The 18,321-nt window shown below is 39.4% G+C and overlaps 3 protein-coding genes across 4 annotated transcripts; 2 read left to right on the top strand and 1 right to left on the bottom strand.

Annotated features, from left to right (window-relative positions):
• Window positions 1-1,150: 1,150 nt before the first annotated feature.
• Window positions 1,151-6,441, bottom strand: ghitm (growth hormone inducible transmembrane protein). Of its 2 annotated transcripts, none has more exons than XM_080462776.1 (9): window positions 6,344-6,441; window positions 5,870-6,025; window positions 4,630-4,732; window positions 4,377-4,488; window positions 3,832-3,973; window positions 3,565-3,673; window positions 3,159-3,347; window positions 2,076-2,247; window positions 1,151-1,998 (listed from the first exon to the last, which is right to left on the bottom strand). In XM_080462776.1, the coding sequence occupies exons 2-9, from the start codon at window positions 5,999-6,001 to the stop codon at window positions 1,911-1,913; spliced, it is 1,047 nt and encodes a 348-aa protein (XP_080318902.1). In that variant the 5' UTR covers window positions 6,002-6,025; window positions 6,344-6,441; the 3' UTR covers window positions 1,151-1,910. The 2 variants fall into 2 exon arrangements, with proteins under 2 accessions (XP_080318902.1, XP_080318903.1); XM_080462777.1 differs by having other exon boundaries at window positions 1,328-1,998; window positions 6,360-6,421.
• A 4,496-nt stretch (window positions 6,442-10,937) lies between these two features.
• LOC308109326 (carbohydrate sulfotransferase 3-like) lies at window positions 10,938-14,049 on the top strand. Its single transcript, XM_080462823.1, has 3 exons — window positions 10,938-11,067; window positions 12,289-12,481; window positions 12,596-14,049. Exons 2-3 carry the CDS (start codon window positions 12,393-12,395, stop codon window positions 13,008-13,010), a joined length of 504 nt encoding a protein of 167 aa, XP_080318949.1. The 5' UTR covers window positions 10,938-11,067; window positions 12,289-12,392; the 3' UTR covers window positions 13,011-14,049.
• Window positions 13,217-17,851, top strand: LOC308119396 (carbohydrate sulfotransferase 3-like; the record flags this gene model as incomplete). Its single annotated transcript, XM_080479383.1, has 2 exons — window positions 13,217-13,386; window positions 16,795-17,851. 2 exons carry the CDS (start codon window positions 13,217-13,219, stop codon window positions 17,849-17,851), a joined length of 1,227 nt encoding a protein of 408 aa, XP_080335509.1.
• Between the last annotated feature and the right edge of the window lie 470 nt (window positions 17,852-18,321).

The following is an 18,321-nucleotide window of genomic DNA, read 5'->3' as shown; positions in this document are numbered from 1 at the left end:
GTGCTAATAAACACACCTCCAAATAAACAACAAGACAAAAGAAAGCGCTGCCAACAGGCCAAACACTTCACACACAAATTGCCCCAAGCATATTTTAAGCTGTAGAAACCTTGGGACTCATCCCAAATATTGGTCATCAATCTGGAAATGGCTGACAGAGGGCAACTTTTATCCCCAGAAATGGCAGATCTCCTCAGCTTTCCCCAATCTCATCCATTATTGCCCTTTTTATCCCTCCCCATCTGTGGGCTTTTTTTTCAACACGCGGGAGGTATGAATCATACATGTCCCACACATGACCGTGAGCTGGGAGATTTAAAACGCTGCCCGGGCCGAGATGAGTGATCCACATGTACGTGCTTTAATAAAACACCTGCGTGTTTACAGATGTTAGCATCTGTTGCAAGTGCCCTGGTTTGAAGGTTTAATTTTAGAGGAGCAGCCAGATGGTGGACAAGAGGATTACCAGGCTAAGCCTTTGTCATCTGCTGCTACACACTGACTGTTTATAGGGGAAAAGCAAGGTGGGTCCCCGCTGACTCTTCAGTCTGATCTATAGAGCAAATGTTAAAATACGAGTGTTTTGGAGGACTTGGTGAGAGGAGCGAGGGGATTTAGTGGTAATGTTTTTGACGTAAATAACAAGAAACTGCCCAAGGTCTGTTAGTTGTTTTAGCATGTTTGAAATGAATTCTTAGAAGTATACTCATGAAATTCTTTGGATTGAACAAGGTTTTTCACTTAATCCAAACAACATCAGAATCCGGATGGTATATGTTGAGGTGAAAAGACTTAATGGAGGCACAGTTTAGCATTTAGTTCACCGTGTGGTCGCTGTGAAGGAAGATCTCTTTTAAAATAAATTAAATAATTTAGATGTGGTAATAGGAGAGCTGGATGGAGGTGCAGTGATTAGCAGAATCCCTGGGTCGAGTTCCATTAGAGGACTTTTCTGAATGAGCTTTGAACAGGTTTTCTCCAAAAACGGAATCATTTTCTTCCATTTTTTTTCTATACCTTCTCCGATCGTTGGCTGGGACCAGCGACAGACCAGAAAATGGATAAAGATAGATTCATCAGATAATGAACGCTACTTTTCATTCACAACATAATAATTTGTAGATGTAAAAAATGAACAAATCAAAACCTTGTATCACTCTTACTCAATGGTAAGAAAAAGCCTATGAAGTACTTTATGAATCATAAAGACCATGACAAAGACATGTAAAGGTTACATGACGCACGTTTCTGCTCATGAGTTTAGCTCACGTTTCTCCGAATAGTAATCTTTCATTGTACAAGTGAAACATGCAAGACTCTTTTGTTTCATTTCAATGTCATATTTAGAAGAGGCAACAAGAACGTACACCACCAACATCTAACAAAAAAGATCATTTCTGACCTCTTTATTAAGTGATTCCACAGTATTCCAAGTACAAGTTTCTTTTTCAGAAATATATGAACTAATGTCAGCTTCTTCAACTCACCACAGAAGTGCATCTCAGCTAATAAGCAGTTATTTCTTGTCTTGAGAGTGATTGACATTTGCAGCAGTTCTGTTACTTTTTTTGTCGTTTTTCCTTTTAATATAACGGAACACGAGAATCAAGAGAAAATAAATAGCAAACACAAATGAAACAAAGAACTTCCAAGGTGACAAAGTTCTACTTGACAGAATTAACTCGACCACATCCAAACCTCTGGCTTTCCCTCAGTTATATTTGTACAAAACATGTCTTTTCTCCTACAACGAGTCGTTCCTTGAAATTTGCTTGCTTGCAAAGCGTTGCCGCTGAACTGCAGGTTAGATAAGATTTGTCCCTAAAACTTTAACAACTGCTGTAAGTGATAAACATGACTTTGGGTAATCTCTGGAGAAAGTACAACTGCAGGTGACGTCGTGTGGATGTTTACTTCCTTCTGTTGCCGCCACCGTTGGCCAGAATCATCACCAGCCTCATGAAAATGTTCAGAGTGTCCATGTAGATCCCCATACACCTGGAGAAGAGAAACACATTGGTAACTCATCCTGACTGCGATGGAGGCGCATTTCACTTGTAATGTCAGTGACTTACGCATTAATGGGGTCGTATTTTTGCGCAGCATAGAGCGGGTGAGTCTCGGCTTTCTTGATGACCTTCTGTGTGTCGTAGAGGAGAAACATGCTGAAGAGAACCAGACCGCCATAGATGGCGATTGAGTACAGGCCTGCTCCGAACGCTGAGGTGGGCGGCAGGAACATCGTTCCTAAAAAAGACGAAGCATGAACAAAGTTATAAGACACCGATTGAAGGTTTTGTTGTCCTACTGGGAAACAGCATGTCTCCAGCCTGCCGACTAAAGTTTATCCAAAGAAAGGAGACAGCTGTGCTTTATATTCGTGACAATATTAACAAACTAAAATGTATGAATAAAAAAAGAAACAGTCTGAAAACACAGTATGTAATTTGTTTAAATAACTAAGGTTTTTTAAATAATCTTACATTTTCACTTTAATTACCCATCTACAGTATTCAGCCAATCATATAATGAATCAAAATACCATGAAATGCTGTAAAATATGATTTTGCTAGACTAGCTCAGTCTTAAAATCAGTATCAAGTTTAAAGTCAGACGATGAAAAATGCATTTGGTTTTCACCACCTAATTGTCACACTACATGCAAATGAATTCATATATAATTTAGACATTTTGTTATCGTGTGCACACACACATCGATCCGCATGAGCCATCTGATTAAATATTGCGAAAACAAACACTTTCAGTGTTATTTCCTCATCACTGTTCTGTATGGATTTGCAAATGTAAAAAAAGTAAATTTTCTCATGCAACACTACAGAGAAGGAATCAATGCAAATGAAAACAACACCTGGATTATCACTACTTAGCTTTAGGCTTTGTAAAAGGTGTCATATATGCTTGTCAAACACGCGTTGTCTGTATTATCTTACTATGATGTGCACACTTTTGTATTTAAAATTTTTGAGGAACCAGTTTCACAAAAAAAACATTTTAAAGCCACTGTAAGAGTTTTCACTCACAGCAACAGAGCTCTTCCTTGCATATTTCCCACAATTTATGTTTTTAAATTCAGTGATCACCTTTATCCATTGAGCAACTGAGACATGATTGAGGTGCTGAAATTGAATAATACTGACCAATAGAGGAAGCGAACACCACCCCAAAGCCGACAGCCAGTGGCCCTCCCATGCTGAGGAACTTCTCACTGGGAGCGCACATGGCCACAGTGGACAGGCCTCCCACGATACCTGCTGTGTACCAGGCGGCCCTCATCATCAGCGGTCCTCCCAGAAGAGTAAGAGGGGCGATGATAGCACCCATCACACCTGAAAGAGGGGAAAAAAAACAAAGACAAGCTTCAAAACAACGACCAAATCAAAAGAGATTGGCTCCAAAGAATAGTGTAGAGGGGGAACGTTTGTTGCCATCTATAAGCCTTTACATGACTCCCACCTAGTGGTCAACTAAAGAAACTACAGAACAGACATGTCAGAATTGACTGGAATTGGGAAAATGATTTTGTAGGAGAGCAATCATACAAACCTGCATGAAGCATCCAAGCGAGGTGTTTGGGCACTGGGCTGTGCTCGTACGAAATGGACCGAACCAGCATGCCAGCTCCAATCATAGCCGCAAAGGTTGCTCCTATTGCCTGATTCAGAAGAAACGGTGGGCAATGAAATTAATTAGTTCATCGGAAGATGTCAAATGCATCAAAGCAGTTACAAAACAACACGCAAGGACCGAGTATTAAAATGAGTGTAGTGATACCAAGAAGAAAGAGAAGAAGGAAAAATGTCTAAACTTTACCAGCCAGGATCCTCTCATCATCAGACCCATCAGTGCCGGGGTCCTGCTCACAGCCACAGCCGACAGAGCCGTCAGTCCAACACTGCCAGCAAAGTACATGTAGGTGGAATGGATCCTGTCCTTCACATACTGAGGCCAGATCCTGCACAGAAAGAAAAGGGAGTCTTTAGATCAGTGGTGTCAAACATACAGTTAATTATAATACAACACAAAAAAATAGGAGGAAGACATGGACTGTATGTGTGTTTTGTATGAGTAGATGATGTAATAACACTGAGACCGTGAACTCAAGGGCAGCAATGCCCTTGAGCTATAGATCAGTGAGAACCTGGTGAAGTAGCAGAGAAATCAAGTATTCATTAAAGTATGGAGTTGCACTTCTTTGAATTACAACAAAAACACACATTTGTTGTTTATAGCTGATCATGTGATCATTTATGTGTCTCAGGCCGGGTGAACTTAGCTGTATGTGACCTTTGGACTGACATGTGTTTGACACCACTGCTTTGGATAATATGGGGGAAAGAAAGAGCTACTGTACTCACAATGCTTTCTCGATGGCACCGATATCACTGGACATGCCGAGTCCATAGTAACACAAAGCCCCCAGGCCCACGGCTGCCCCTCCAGCCAGGATCATTCTCCCCATGCTGTCAACTACAGATTTAACAAAAACATCTTCAAGGCTTGGAATACTATACCTTACTAAAAATAAATAAATAATAGTATTCACCTATAATTACAAAATGGTCCAGAAAACATTAGTTTTAACTGATTAACATGAATCACAGTATTTACATTTAATGGCCGTATCTGTTGCTGGCTCAAAAGCTGCTTCTTTCAGTTGGTCTCTGGTGGTCTTTGCACGGCGGAAACCAAATCTGGCCTTAGAGGAAAAACCCTGCATAGACAAAAAATACAAAAATAGGTAACTTAAACACAAATTGAGATTTGTGGTAAAAACCAAAAACAAACAGTCTTATCACTACTTATACTCAAAGCAGCAAGAGAGTAGGGAACCTACCTATGTGGCAATCAATGTTAGCCATTTCTTACTGCAATGTTGTAGCCTTATTGAAAAACTCTAAATTGATTCAAATCTATCTGATATGTCACGTTAAAGCAATCATATTTATTTTGAGAATGTTTTAACTTTTTAATTTGGCTTTTGATACTGTTTCTTGCTTAAAGATGACCAAATCTTTGCATGACAAATTGAGATGAAACTGAAGAAAATGCACTTAGGAATACTGATAGTACTGAGCACAATATGGCCACTTCAATTACTTGTGGTCAATATAAAAGTTGACATGTTTATGTAAATCACCTTAAAAGATAACACTGTTATTTTATATGCCAACTATAACTGTCTTTCGGCATTGATATTGTACATATGTATTATTGATTTCATTTCTTTATATCCATGCTGTTTACAAGAGGTCACCTTAAATGTTCTCTTCTAGGATTGATATGACATGATGTACTATTGTATACATGTTTTTCTTTATACCCTTATAGCATTGTATCTTCTTCTTGGCCCAGCTGGGACTGCATAACATGAAGAGACACAAGAGTCCACATGACATGAATGATTGGTACAAGTTTAAGAGTTTCTTCTTAGAACATTAAATAAGTGTGTGATGCTGATATGAGGCAATAATAAGAAAGACAATCAGAAACATGTGGAGAGACTGCATTCTGGTGTTGATATGAATTTCATAGGTGGGCCAGTGGTTAGCACTCCTGCCTCACAGTGACAATGTCATGATTTAAAAGACCGGATCATTTTGTTTGGCGTTTGCATCTTCTCCCAGTGTCTGCATAGGTTCCCTCTGGGTATTTTGGTTTCCTCCAACTTCGCATGCAAGGCCCCTATAAGTGGATGTGAGTACGTGTATGTCTCTGTCTATCCTGTGATAGACTGGAGACCTGTCCAGGATGTGTCCCACCCTCACTCATAGCTAGCTAAGATAGGCTCCAGCTCCAGAAGATGGATGGATGGATGGATGGATGGATGGATGGATGGATGCGACAGTACCTGCTGTGGCCTGAGCAGTGGTGGACAGGCCTTGAGGATGGGTGACCTCATGGCTGGGGAGCTATGGGTCAGCACAGGACGGAGCCCGGCAAGCGGGAAACTCCTCAGGCACGTCAGCCTCGCCACTAACATGGTGTGTTGTTATCCTGACACAATCTGAGAAAAACAAAGAGTCACGAAACGGCACACGTCTCACGTCTGAGCCTACACAAAGATTCTAGCTTCATATCTTCAAAGTTGGTCTATAAAATAAGATTAGAGTCCACACGAGGGTTAAACAGACATGTCCAATTACAGTAGAAATAGTGGAGGTTTCACATAGCATGGCTAAGCTAGCTGTCGTGACAGTCTGAGTCGAGTTTGCGACAAATATACATGATGACAACAATATTCTATCCACCATCAACCACTATCAAGAATGATATTATTTCTTCGTCAAACGTGTCTCTAGTTTGTCTCTTCTTCATTACATACCGGGAGCAACGTTCACCTTTCAAGTAAGAAGTACGCCGCAAGTTGGTGACGCAATTGTTTTGCAACCTTCCGGAAGGTTCGTATTTTTCAACGTCATCAACGAGCGACAGCATTTCATGGGAAATGTAGTACAGAGCAGCAAATAATTTATGATGAGTGTACGTTTTGGATTTACAGAACAGAAAAAGATATGAAAAAAAATTCAAATTGGTCTTTATTTCATTTTCATTTTAGAATTCAAAAATAAAAGTTGAACTTCAATGCATTTATTTTTGTCAGTCTCAAAAAGGGATGAAAATAACTTAAAATAAAATAGGGTTGATTTTCGTTTTCTGTTCCTATAAACATGAAATAAAATCGTTAAAGAACGGAAATAAAAAAAAACACCCATTTTATTAGATCATGCGACCGGAAGTTGTCATTGGTTTTCTTTGCCAAGGCTAAAATTTCTTTGGAATCTCACTCTGACGTGATTTCACCCCCCCCCCCCCCCCCCCCCCCCCCCCCCCCCCACACACACACACACACTTTGTTGTGATATTCAGCATATTACACCAAAGTGGGGGTGGATTACACTTTTCTGCTAGAAATGTATGGAAAAAAATCGTTTAAGTTTGATGAGTCAAATTTTTGATGCACACTTGGAGCTAGACATGTCAAATGCCATAACCATGGGTAAGAACCTGGAATCGATTTACAGCGTCCCTCTTTCTGTGAGTCCCTATCCTATCCCGATTTGAACAAAGAGGAACCCTAAAAGAAGTCAGTCACTGATTGACATGGAAACCTACGGAAGAGTTTTAGGGCCACTGAAGAAAAAAAAAAATTTCGGAGGCAAAAAAAAAAACCTTTGTGGCCCCAGAAAAAGTCGAAAATCAAAGTCGAGATTTATTTTTTTCACGGAGAGACGTCTATCCATCCCTCATCACTTGCCCGTAGATGTGAATTCACATTAAATCACTTAATTCTGACTATATCGGGTTGCTTACTGCTTATGGACATGTGATTTTACACAGGATTTCCTTGATTAATAAGAACACATTTAAATAAGCAGCCCGGGATCCGTGTCTTTGTCCTTCGTACTCGACGAACTTCCGCGACGGAACAAGGCTGCAGGCTGCTCTGTCTCTTACAGTCCTGATACTGATGATAACTGCACCGTGTTTATGAGCTACATTCTGTTCTGAAGCATCTTTTCATCTCATCACTTCATCAAACCACAGGATTTGCATTTTGAGGAAGCTGGCATGTGGATGGACGGACTTTTTTTTTTCCACCGTGAAACCAGATAAACAGATTCACTGAGCAACGTAATTAAATGGAATTTATTGACGGGAAACTACTGGTTTAGCCAGTTACAGAGAATGTTGGCGTAAAGCCTGGTGGAATGATGCTGGAGGCAGAGGTGTATGCATACAGCATATGGCAGGTTTCTTCTTGACACACCCTGTCTTAGATAATAACAACATTAAACGCAAAACACTTTTCACTCATGGAGTACATTCTATCATTATTTTTGTTCCAGACACTTTTTACAAACTGTTTAGGTTCAATTGATGTGATTATTTTAGACATAAAACAGAGGCTGAGTAGTAACCATGAAGCCTATATCTGAATGTCTGTGAAGGATATTGCATTAGCTATAGTATGATCACCATTTATGCATATGCTTAGATATTAAAAATATTCAAGGTTGTTCTGCAATCAGCCTAAAATATGATGGCAGAGCAAAAGATGACGACACAGCTAACAACATACACAGATACAGCTTTCATGGCGCATGTGGATTAAGGACATCTGATTTTGGTTGGCGACTGACAATGACAAAAAAATTGCCATGACAAAATTGAACAATGGCGCTAAAGGTCAACAAATTGATAGGTTGTGACCCCCACCCAGAAGAAAAATGTGGAACCAAGGAAGTTAGACACTCTGCTTGTGTGAGACGTTCAGGGTCCAGTGCTCCACATTGCACTTGGATATCTTTGCAATCTCTGCAAAATAAATTGTAAAAACGTATCTTGCTGTCTTTAGACCCTTTTTAAGACAACCAGTTATTGGATCAAATGACTGAGAGGAATCAGTGGGCTTCAAGCCAAGTTTCATCTGTCATCAACTATAGAGAGATGAAGATATGTAGTCACGCAAGTTCACACAGTCATAGGGGGAATAATTGCCCTGTAAAGGTTACGGTTTTAAAATGTCTGTACAACGTACACCTGTATGCCAGCATGCCAATGTGGAAACAAAACCAGTGACAGCTCTTTTTGTGTGGAGCTGTCATTCATTTCAGTGGGAGTTTCCTCCCACTATTTCATGTGTGCTTCAGTTCAAGTTGTTGTTCAGCCTTTTGGTGTCTTGTCAAGCAGTCGTTCAGTGAGCACTGCTCCCGTTCACCCCTCCGTCCATCCCTTAACTGATTCCATACATAATTAAGGAATTAATGACTCGACTCTTGCGGGTTTTGATTCAGTGGGGAAATATGCATGCACAACTGACTTAAATGACTCAAATGACTAAGACACCCGGTTCACTTGGGTGAAGGATTCATAAACCTTTGAGTCAGTTCAAGGGGTCAGGTTTTCCATCACTATCAACCACTTCAATGTACTTACATTTCTTTCTCTCATTTATGTTTCAGACCCTGACTTCCTACCGTCGTTTGGATTTCCCACCACTGTGATCATAGACCTATATAAGTCTGGACCGCGCATTGGCCTGTTTGAGATGGGAAGTGAGCTGTGACTTCCGGTGGTGGCAAAACATCAAGGAGCAACACAAGATGTGCGAGAAATGTCTTAGCTTGAGGAGATTTCACACTGTGAATCTACATATTATATACCCATCTTCTTATTAGCTGTTAATTCAAATAATGTACGGATGGAATTCTTTTCAATATGATTCTAAGTCAAAGTTATCATTTTATCATATGAAATATGGGTTGTATTTCAAAATAAAATCCATTCAAAGCTAAGAATTTGATGAGTTGTCTTATTGATATAGTCAACCATCGCAGCTATCACTCAATTAATATTAGGAAATTCTGATGTCATAAAAAATAAAAATAAAAAAATAAAAAATATATATATTAGAAATAGAAAAATGGCAAAACACTGCATGATGTCAGCAAATTTCAAGTTTGAATAACTCTACTGCCTCCAGAGTGACTCACTGTGATGTGTTTTATCACATCACTTGACCATCGCAGGATACCACACAGTTACTATTAAGGAACTCTGATGTGTCATTTCAAAATAAAATGTACATTACAAAGAATACAGCAGGTAACATCTTTGTTTGAGTTCATGCAAAACCTTCCTGGTCAGCAGGTTTTAAAACGTCCCTGTGGGACTTTAACCACACAGCAACTTCAATAATCTTATTTTCATAGCTTAAGATTATACATAAATACAATCTGTTGCACATTTTGATACTAAAATGGTCAAAATTGGATAAAAACTTAAGGAGAAGTGAGCCAAAAGAACACACAGAAGACCGGAAGGTAATAGTGCGATTTCTTCCTGCATGTGTTATTTCAAATTCAAATTAATATGAAAATTAATTGGAACATGACCAAACACAACATGAATTCAGACAATTTCCTGTTGATTTTTCTCCAAAATTCTTAGTTGCTATGAAGTCATTCCACGTCACAGTGATAGTAGATCCTCCCAGGTTACCACTCAAGTTAATACTATAGAATTCTGATGGGTCATTTCAAAATTGTGAAATCTTTAATGTTTAAAGGTATTTTATTTTGAAATCACACATCAGAATTATCTAATACTAACTGAGTGGTATCCTGGGATGGTCTACTATTACTGTGATGTGGAATGACAAACAGGAATTCTGGAATAAAATGAAAGTGGAGGTAGCCTTGTTGGGCGTACAGTTGCACATTTGGGGCGTAGGTGAGATTTCAAGTTATTATTTCATCCAGTATTGCCCCAAGAAATTTAATTTTGTTTAGACTGAGTGATAATTTATTGCTGTCGAACTAATTGTTTAATGTACTTCTGCAGTTATCGTTCCTAGTAAACTCCCCCTCAAGCAAATAGTGCAAATAAAACCAATTTTCCAATGTTTGAAACTTAGCAGTTGTCATTTATGTAAAGGTTGAAGAGGTTGGGACCCAGTACAGACCCCTGGGGGACATCACAGGCATCTTCACAAACTGTCTTCTGTCCAATAAATAACTTTTCTCCAAGTGTAAAACAATTCACCTGATCCCATATTGTGTTTGATTGTATCAAAAGCTTTGTTGAGGCTGATGAATATTCCAATTATATATGGCTTGTGATCAATAGCATTTGTGATTTCTTCAATTGATTCTGTTGATGCCAATTGGTGTTGTGCTGTTTGATCTAAAACTGTGCAGTCTGTCGACAAAGCTTTGTAGAACTTTGTACAAAAGGGCCTTTTTAAACATGTATATATAATTCACTTTCTTTGACTGATCTTTGTTCACACATGCTTTTCTGTCACTGATAGTTCTTTATGGTGGAGCTGTCATTCACTTCAGTAGGTACGTCCTCGCACATAAGTCACATGAGTAACAGGTTCCAATCACAGAAACTAGTCCAGCTGCTTTATCATATGAAGAAAGTTGTCTTGAAGGCTCGTGAGCTAAGTTCTTCATCTAAGGAGTTACATTTTGATCCAAGGCTGAGCAACTTCTCCAATTAAAAACAAATTTGTTCAGACACTGCACTTCATCCTGCATGGTGAGTGGATATATTGTTCTTTACCACTGAGAATGAAACATCTTTACATCAGATGGAATTCTAACCCTAACCCTAACCCTTCACTCAGAAAGTATTTAAAGTATAGTTGATATTTAATTGTATTTATTTGCACTGTCAATAGCAGATATCCAGTCCAAGTGACTTACGTTTAAAGGATATTTCAGAGAAATAACAATGCAAATAACATTACAATATGAAGCTTGAATGTACTTAAGAATGTCTTTTCTCGATTAAAACACTGAAGTTATTGGCCACAAATTAGCAGATGACAATATCTGATATGAATTCAAATTATGGGCATGCTCAGCTCAGCAGCGATTTTATAAACTAACAATTTGATAATCAATTATGTAAATTGTACTTACATATGAGTAAAATTGAATACAACTCAGAAATCCTTTATTTCTGGCAATATTTTTGAGATGGTAGCTGGTTTTGTCTTTAATTTGGCCCCGGGCAGAGCTGGGTGGGACCCTACTGGAATGCAATGAATTATGATGATGATGATGATGATGATTTCTATTATTATTATTATTATTATTGTACTCTCTTCTTATGTCGCCAGAACTGCTGCATGTTGATAGCTTAAACAAGCTCAACAGTGGATGAAAATTTGCACTCAAAAATGGCAAAAGAAATGCATAATTTATGGTCATTGCACGTGTCTGGCAGAATGGTTCCATAGCACCCCCTACAATTTTTGGACATTTCAAAATTCTAGTACGGACAGTATGTTTCGTCTACGTCCATATAATTTCGTAGGCATATGCAGCATGTCGGGCCGAAAATGTTACTGACACCCACACTCTAAACCCAACAGGATGTCCACCATTTTGCATTATGCAGGAACATTTTGAAAGAAACTCCTCCAAAGGGTGAGGTCCAAGAGACCGAGTTGCGGCTCCCAGTGTGTTCTGTTCTGTGGGAAACGGGTCCAAATGGCTCTTTGATTTTCTGCTAAAATTCAAAAATGAGTCCGGGATCAAAGTCAAGCTATCGTTTCAGGTGTTTGAAGGAATTCAAAAGAAAAAGAAAGGTTGTGTAACCACTTTACAGTATCACAGTGACGTTTTATTTCTCCGACAACAGTGACACTTTTCATGGCTGGTTAAATGTAGTTGCTCCACAATAACAATCAGTTTGCTCACCGCTGTCCTAAAGAGCAAAATGTGTCACTATGTTGATGATTTCTTTTGACAGGGAATCCATTGGACTGGATAGCTCTTTAAGAAGTCAACTGGAGGTGGCCTGCAAGTCACGCAGAACCTTTTCTGAAGCATATCGAGGCGACGCTACAGCCAAAAATGAAGATCAAGTACAAAAGAGTGATTGTGGCCTTGGTCACACTTTGTGTCATTGTGTCATTCCAGAGTGGAGTGAATGTTTTGTTAAAGTAAGTCCATTTTAGGCATCAGCGGAGCACTGATTTCTGCCAATTATTTCATCTCTTGAAAGCTTTTCAACTACATGTTACAAGGAAATCTTTAACTTGTAATTAACTTTCTAGGGTCTCAGACAAGTACACTGTTCCGGATCACGGGGGCCAGAAACACCTTCTCCTATTAGCCACCACCAGGACAGGCTCTTCGTTTGTGGGCGAGCTTTTCAACCAGCAGAGAGACAATATGTCTTATCTCTATGAGCCACTCTATCAAGTGGAAAGGACGCTGACTCTGGATGGAAAAATCAATGAAACAGCAACAGCCAGGGCATACCCTGATGTGCTTAGGCAGCTCTTCCTGTGTAACTTCTACCTTCTCGAAAGCTTCATGAAGCCCCATCCTGTTAGTAACACTACGAGAAGCTTCTTCCGGAGAGACTGCAGCAGCTTTCTGTGTGACGAGCCGGTCTGCAGCACGACCACCAAAATTCCCTTGAAGAAAGAGGCTGTGGAAAAGGCTGCGGACACTGTGGGCCCCTAAACCTGACCAAAGCTTCTGAGTCCTGTCTCCAGAAGAAGCACAGGGTCATTAAGGTTGTAAGGGTACACCATTTCCACACTCTGCAGCCTTTAGCTGAGGAGACAAGTCTTGATATCAAATTCATCCAGCTGGTTCGGGATCCTCGGGCCATAGTGGCTTCACAAATGGAAGCTTTTGGCAGGTACAAGAACATGAAGAATTGGGCCATGGGTGGAAAATTTCAGGAAGATGATTTTAAGAAGCTGAAAACGAGCTGTGACACCGTCAGGGCTTCAGCCGAGCTCGGTCTCAGCCAGCCTCCGTGGCTGCACAGGCGCTACATGTTGGTGCGATACGAGGACGTCGCTCGCTTTCCAGTTCAGAAGGCAGCAGAAATGTACCAATTTTCTGGAATCCCTTTCACCCCACAGATAAAATCCTGGATTCTGAAAAGCACTTCGACGGAGACCAGGGGTGCTTACGCGTTACAGAAAAACTCCTCCACACATATAGATAAATGGAGGTCCAGGCTACCTTTCAAATTAGTTGAAGTTATACAAACAATTTGTGAGCCCACAATGAAGCTATTTGGGTACAAATTTGTGACCAGTGAAAAAATGTTAAGAGACCTGTCCATCAGTCTTGTTGAAAACTGAGATTTCAAGGTTTTTTAGACATGAACAGAAGTTAACCGCTCACAAAAGAAATACTTCACAGAATAAAAGGGCAAAAAATTATTCTTTATATTTTTACCCTGACACAGAGTTTCTGATAGGTCAGAGAAATAAAAAAATCACATATATACTGTGTATATATATATATACAGTATATACAAGAAATCAGGACGGGGGCAAGCACTTTTTCACACCACTATTTATATATATATAGTTGAATGTTATAGCTTGTATAGCTTGTGATAATGTTTGACCCTGTGAGCACTTATTGTTATTCAATATCTTTGATCGCACTCATGAGCGCCTTTTGCTATTTGTATCTTTTTTTCTCTAAAGAATATAAAAGACCAAGACCATTAATAAAATACTGCATGTTTTTAATCGTGCATTTGAGTCCGTCAGTTCTGTCCAAGGCCTTAACACCCATTTATACTGTATAACAAATAACTTTATTCAACTCATAATTATATACAAAGCACCAATACATAAATAATTTGTAATTGCTTTTTACAGAGAGAAACCCAACAAATCCACATGAGAAAGCCTAATAATAATTTCTAGAACATAACACACTCATTCAGATAGACTTCTTTCAGGTTACTGTACTTTACTGTGCAGTATTTCAGTGAGACTTTTAAGGAGAGCTTTATTCTTTAAAAGTATTTCGTTTTCTAAACACATGAATCAAATATTCTCCAATTATTTTGTTCCAGACATACTTTGCAAGTTGTTTAAGTTCAACTGATGTGGATGAGAGACTATTCTAGGCATTTAATGGAGGCTGAGCAACATCCAAGGAGCCTGTCTAAATGTTTGTCATCGATTAAAGAGAAATTAAATATGTAGTCACTCCAGTTTACAGAATCACAGGCAGAATTTTTGCCATTTAAAGTAATTAAAAAACAAAATAGCAAAGACAGTGAATACACTGAAGAGGAAAACTCAACATACTCGAAAAGCAGCAAAGGAAAGAAAGCAACCCACAAGTAATTAAGTATAGTTATAAAATAACACCTTGTAAAAATGAAAACGCCTAGTACTGCATATGTTTGAACCACAGCAACAAAAAAGAATTTGGTTCAATGTCTCCATGGAAAACACAGGTACATGTTTAAAGGAGTGTAGACCCGCACCGCTCATTTCCTTCCCAAAGTTCTTCTGAGGAGGTTGGCGGAAACCCATGCTTAGGAGGACCCTGGGTGAAACAAAACCTGAGCACACTGGTTCCACTCTCCCTCTTCCTAATAAACTGAACATTTTAACCACAATAAATGTAAAGCTTTGTACAAAAGGGGCCTTTTTAAACATGTATATATAATACACTTTCCTTGACTGATCTTTGTTCATCCATGCTTTTCTGTCACTGATCGTTCTTTTGGGTGGAGCGGTCATTCACTTCAGTAGGTACGTCCTCGCACATAAGTCACATGAGTAACAGGTTCCAATCACAGAAACTAGTCCAGCTGCTTTATCATATGAAGAAAGTTGTCTTGAAGGCTCGTGAGCTAAGTTCTTCATCTAAGGAGTTACATTTTGATCCAAGGCTGAGCAACTTCTCCAATTAAAAACAAATTTGTTCAGACACTGCACTTCATCCTGCATGGTGAGTGGATATATTGTTCTTTACCACTGAGAATGAAACATCTTTATATCAGATGGAATTCTAACCCTAACCCTAACCCTTCACTCAGAAAGTATTTAAAGTATAGTTGATATTTAATTGTATTTATTTGCACTGCCAATAGCAGATATCCAGTCCAAGTGACTTACGTTTAAAGGATATTTCAGAGAAATAACAATGCAAATAACATTACAATATGAAGCTTGAATCTACTTAAGAATGTCTTTTCTCGATTAAAACACTGAAGTTATTGGCCACAAATTAGCAGATGACAATATCTGATATGAATTCAAATTATGGGCATGCTCAGCTCAGTAGCGATTTTATAAACTAACAATTTGATAATCGATTATGTAAATTGTACTTACATATGAGTAAAATTAAATACAACTCAGAAATCCTTTATTTCTGGCAATATTTTTGAGATGGTAGCTGGTTTTGTCTTTAATTTGGCCCCGGGCAGAGCTGGGTGGGACCCTACTGGCATGCAATGAATTATGATGATGATGATGATGATGATTTCTATTATTATTATTATTATTATTGTACTCTCTTCTTATGTCGCCAGAACTGCTGCATGTTGATAGCTTAAACAAGCTCAACAGTGGATGAAAATTTGCACTCAAAAATGGCAAAATAAATGCATAATTTATGGTCATTGCACGTGTCTGGCAAAATGGTTCCATAGCACCCCCTACAATTTTTGGACATTTCAAAATTCTAATACGGACAGTATGTTTCGTCTACGTCCATATAATTTCGTAGGCATATGCAGCATGTCGGGCCGAAAATGTTACTGACACCCACACTCTAAACCCAACAGGATGTCCACCATTTTGCATTATGCAGGAACATTTTGAAAGAAACTCCTCCTAAGGGTGAGGTCCAAGAGACCGAGTTGCGGCTCCCAGTGTGTTCTGTTCTGTGGGAAACGGGTCCAAATGGCTCTTTGATTTTCTGCTAAAATTCAAAAATGAGTCCGGGATCAAAGTCAAGCTATCGTTTCAGGTGTTTGAAGGAATTCAAAAGAAAAAGAAAGGTTGTGTAACCACTTTACAGTATCACAGTGACGTTTTATTTCTCCGACAACAGTGACACTTTTCATGGCTGGTTAAATGTAGTTGCTCCACAATAACAATCAGTTTGCTCACCGCTGTCCTAAAGAGCAAAATGTGTCACTATGTTGATGATTTCTTTTGACAGGGAATCCATTGGACTGGATAGCTCTTTAAGAAGTCAACTGGAGGTGGCCTGCAAGTCACGCAGAACCTTTTCTGAAGCATATCGAGGCGACGCTACAGCCAAAAATGAAGATCAAGTACCAAAGAGTGATTGTGGCCTTGGTCACACTTTGTGTCATTGTGTCATTCCAGAGTGGAATGAATGTTTTGTTAAAGTAAGTCCATTTTAGGCATCACCGGAGCACTGATTTCTGCCAATTATTTCATCTCTTGAAAGCTTTTCAACTACATGTTACAAGGAAATCTTTAACTTGTAATTAACTTTCTAGGTTCAAAGACAAGTACACTGTTCCGGATCACGGGGGCCAGAAACACCTTCTCCTATTAGCCACCACCAGGACAGGCTCTTCGTTTGTGGGCGAGCTTTTCAACCAGCAGAGAGACAATATGTCTTATCTCTATGAGCCACTCTATCAAGTGGATAGGACGCTGACTCTGGATGGAAAAATCAATGAAACAGCAACAGCCAGGGCATACCCTGATGTGCTTAGGCAGCTCTTCCTGTGTAACTTCTCCCTTCTCGAAAGCTTCATGAAGCCCCATCCTGTTAATCACACTACGAGAAGCTTCTTCCGGAGAGACTGCAGCAGCTTTCTGTGTGACGAGCCGGTCTGCAGCACGACCACCAAAATTCCCTTTGAAGAAAGAGGCTGTGGAAAAGGCTGCAGACACTGTGGGCCCCTAAACCTGACCAAAGCTTCTGAGTCCTGTCTCCAGAAGAAGCACAGGGTCATTAAGGTTGTAAGGGTACACCATTTCCACACTCTGCAGCCTTTAGCTGAGGAGACAAGTCTTGATATCAAATTCATCCAGCTGGTTCGGGATCCTCGGGCTATAGTAGCTTCACGTATGGAGACCTTTGGCAGGTTCAAGAACTTGAAGAATTGGGCCATGGGTGAGGAAGAGCCCTTTGTGGAAAATGATTTGAAGAAGCTGAAAATGAGCTGTGACACCGTCAGGGCTTCAGCCGAGCTCGGTCTCAGCCAGCCTCCGTGGCTGCACAGGCGCTACATGTTGGTGCGATACGAGGACGTCGCTCGCTTTCCAGTTCAGAAGGCAGCAGAAATGTACCAATTTTCTGGAATCCCTTTCACCCCACAGATAAAATCCTGGATTCTGAAAAGCACTTCGACGGAGACCAGGGGTGCTTACGCGTTACAGAAAAACTCCTCCACACATATAGATAAATGGAGGTCCAGGCTACCTTTCAAATTAGTTGAAGTTATACAAACAATTTGTGAGCCCACAATGAAGCTATTTGGGTACAAATTTGTGACCAGTGAAAAAATGTTAAGAGACCTGTCCATCAGTCTTGTTGAAAACTGAGATTTCAAGGTTTTTTAGACATGAACAGAAGTTAACCGCTCACAAAAGAAATACTTCACAGAATAAAAGGGCAAAAAATTATTCTTTATATTTTTACCCTGACACAGAGTTTCTGATAGGTCAGAGAAATAAAAAAATCACATATATACTGTGTATATATATATATACAGTATATATATATATACAGTATATACAAGAAATCAGGACGGGGGCAAGCACTTTGTCACACCACTATTTATATATATATAGTTGAATGTTATAGCTTGTATAGCTTGTGATAATGTTTGACCCTGTGAGCACTTATTGTTATTCAATATCTTTGATCGCACTCATGAGCGCCTTTTGCTATTTGTATCTTTTTTTCTCTAAAGAATATAAAAGACCAAGACCATTAATAAAATACTGCATGTTTTTAATCGTGCATTTGAGTCCGTCAGTTCTGTCCAAGGCCTTAACACCCATTTATACTG

The sequence above is a fragment of the Lipophrys pholis genome (assembly GCF_963383615.2).
Source record: "Lipophrys pholis genome assembly, chromosome: 1".
Lineage (NCBI taxonomy): Eukaryota > Metazoa > Chordata > Actinopteri > Blenniiformes > Blenniidae > Lipophrys > Lipophrys pholis.
Note: the sequence above shows the minus strand (reverse complement) of the source record. Positions and strands in the feature narration are given on the sequence as shown.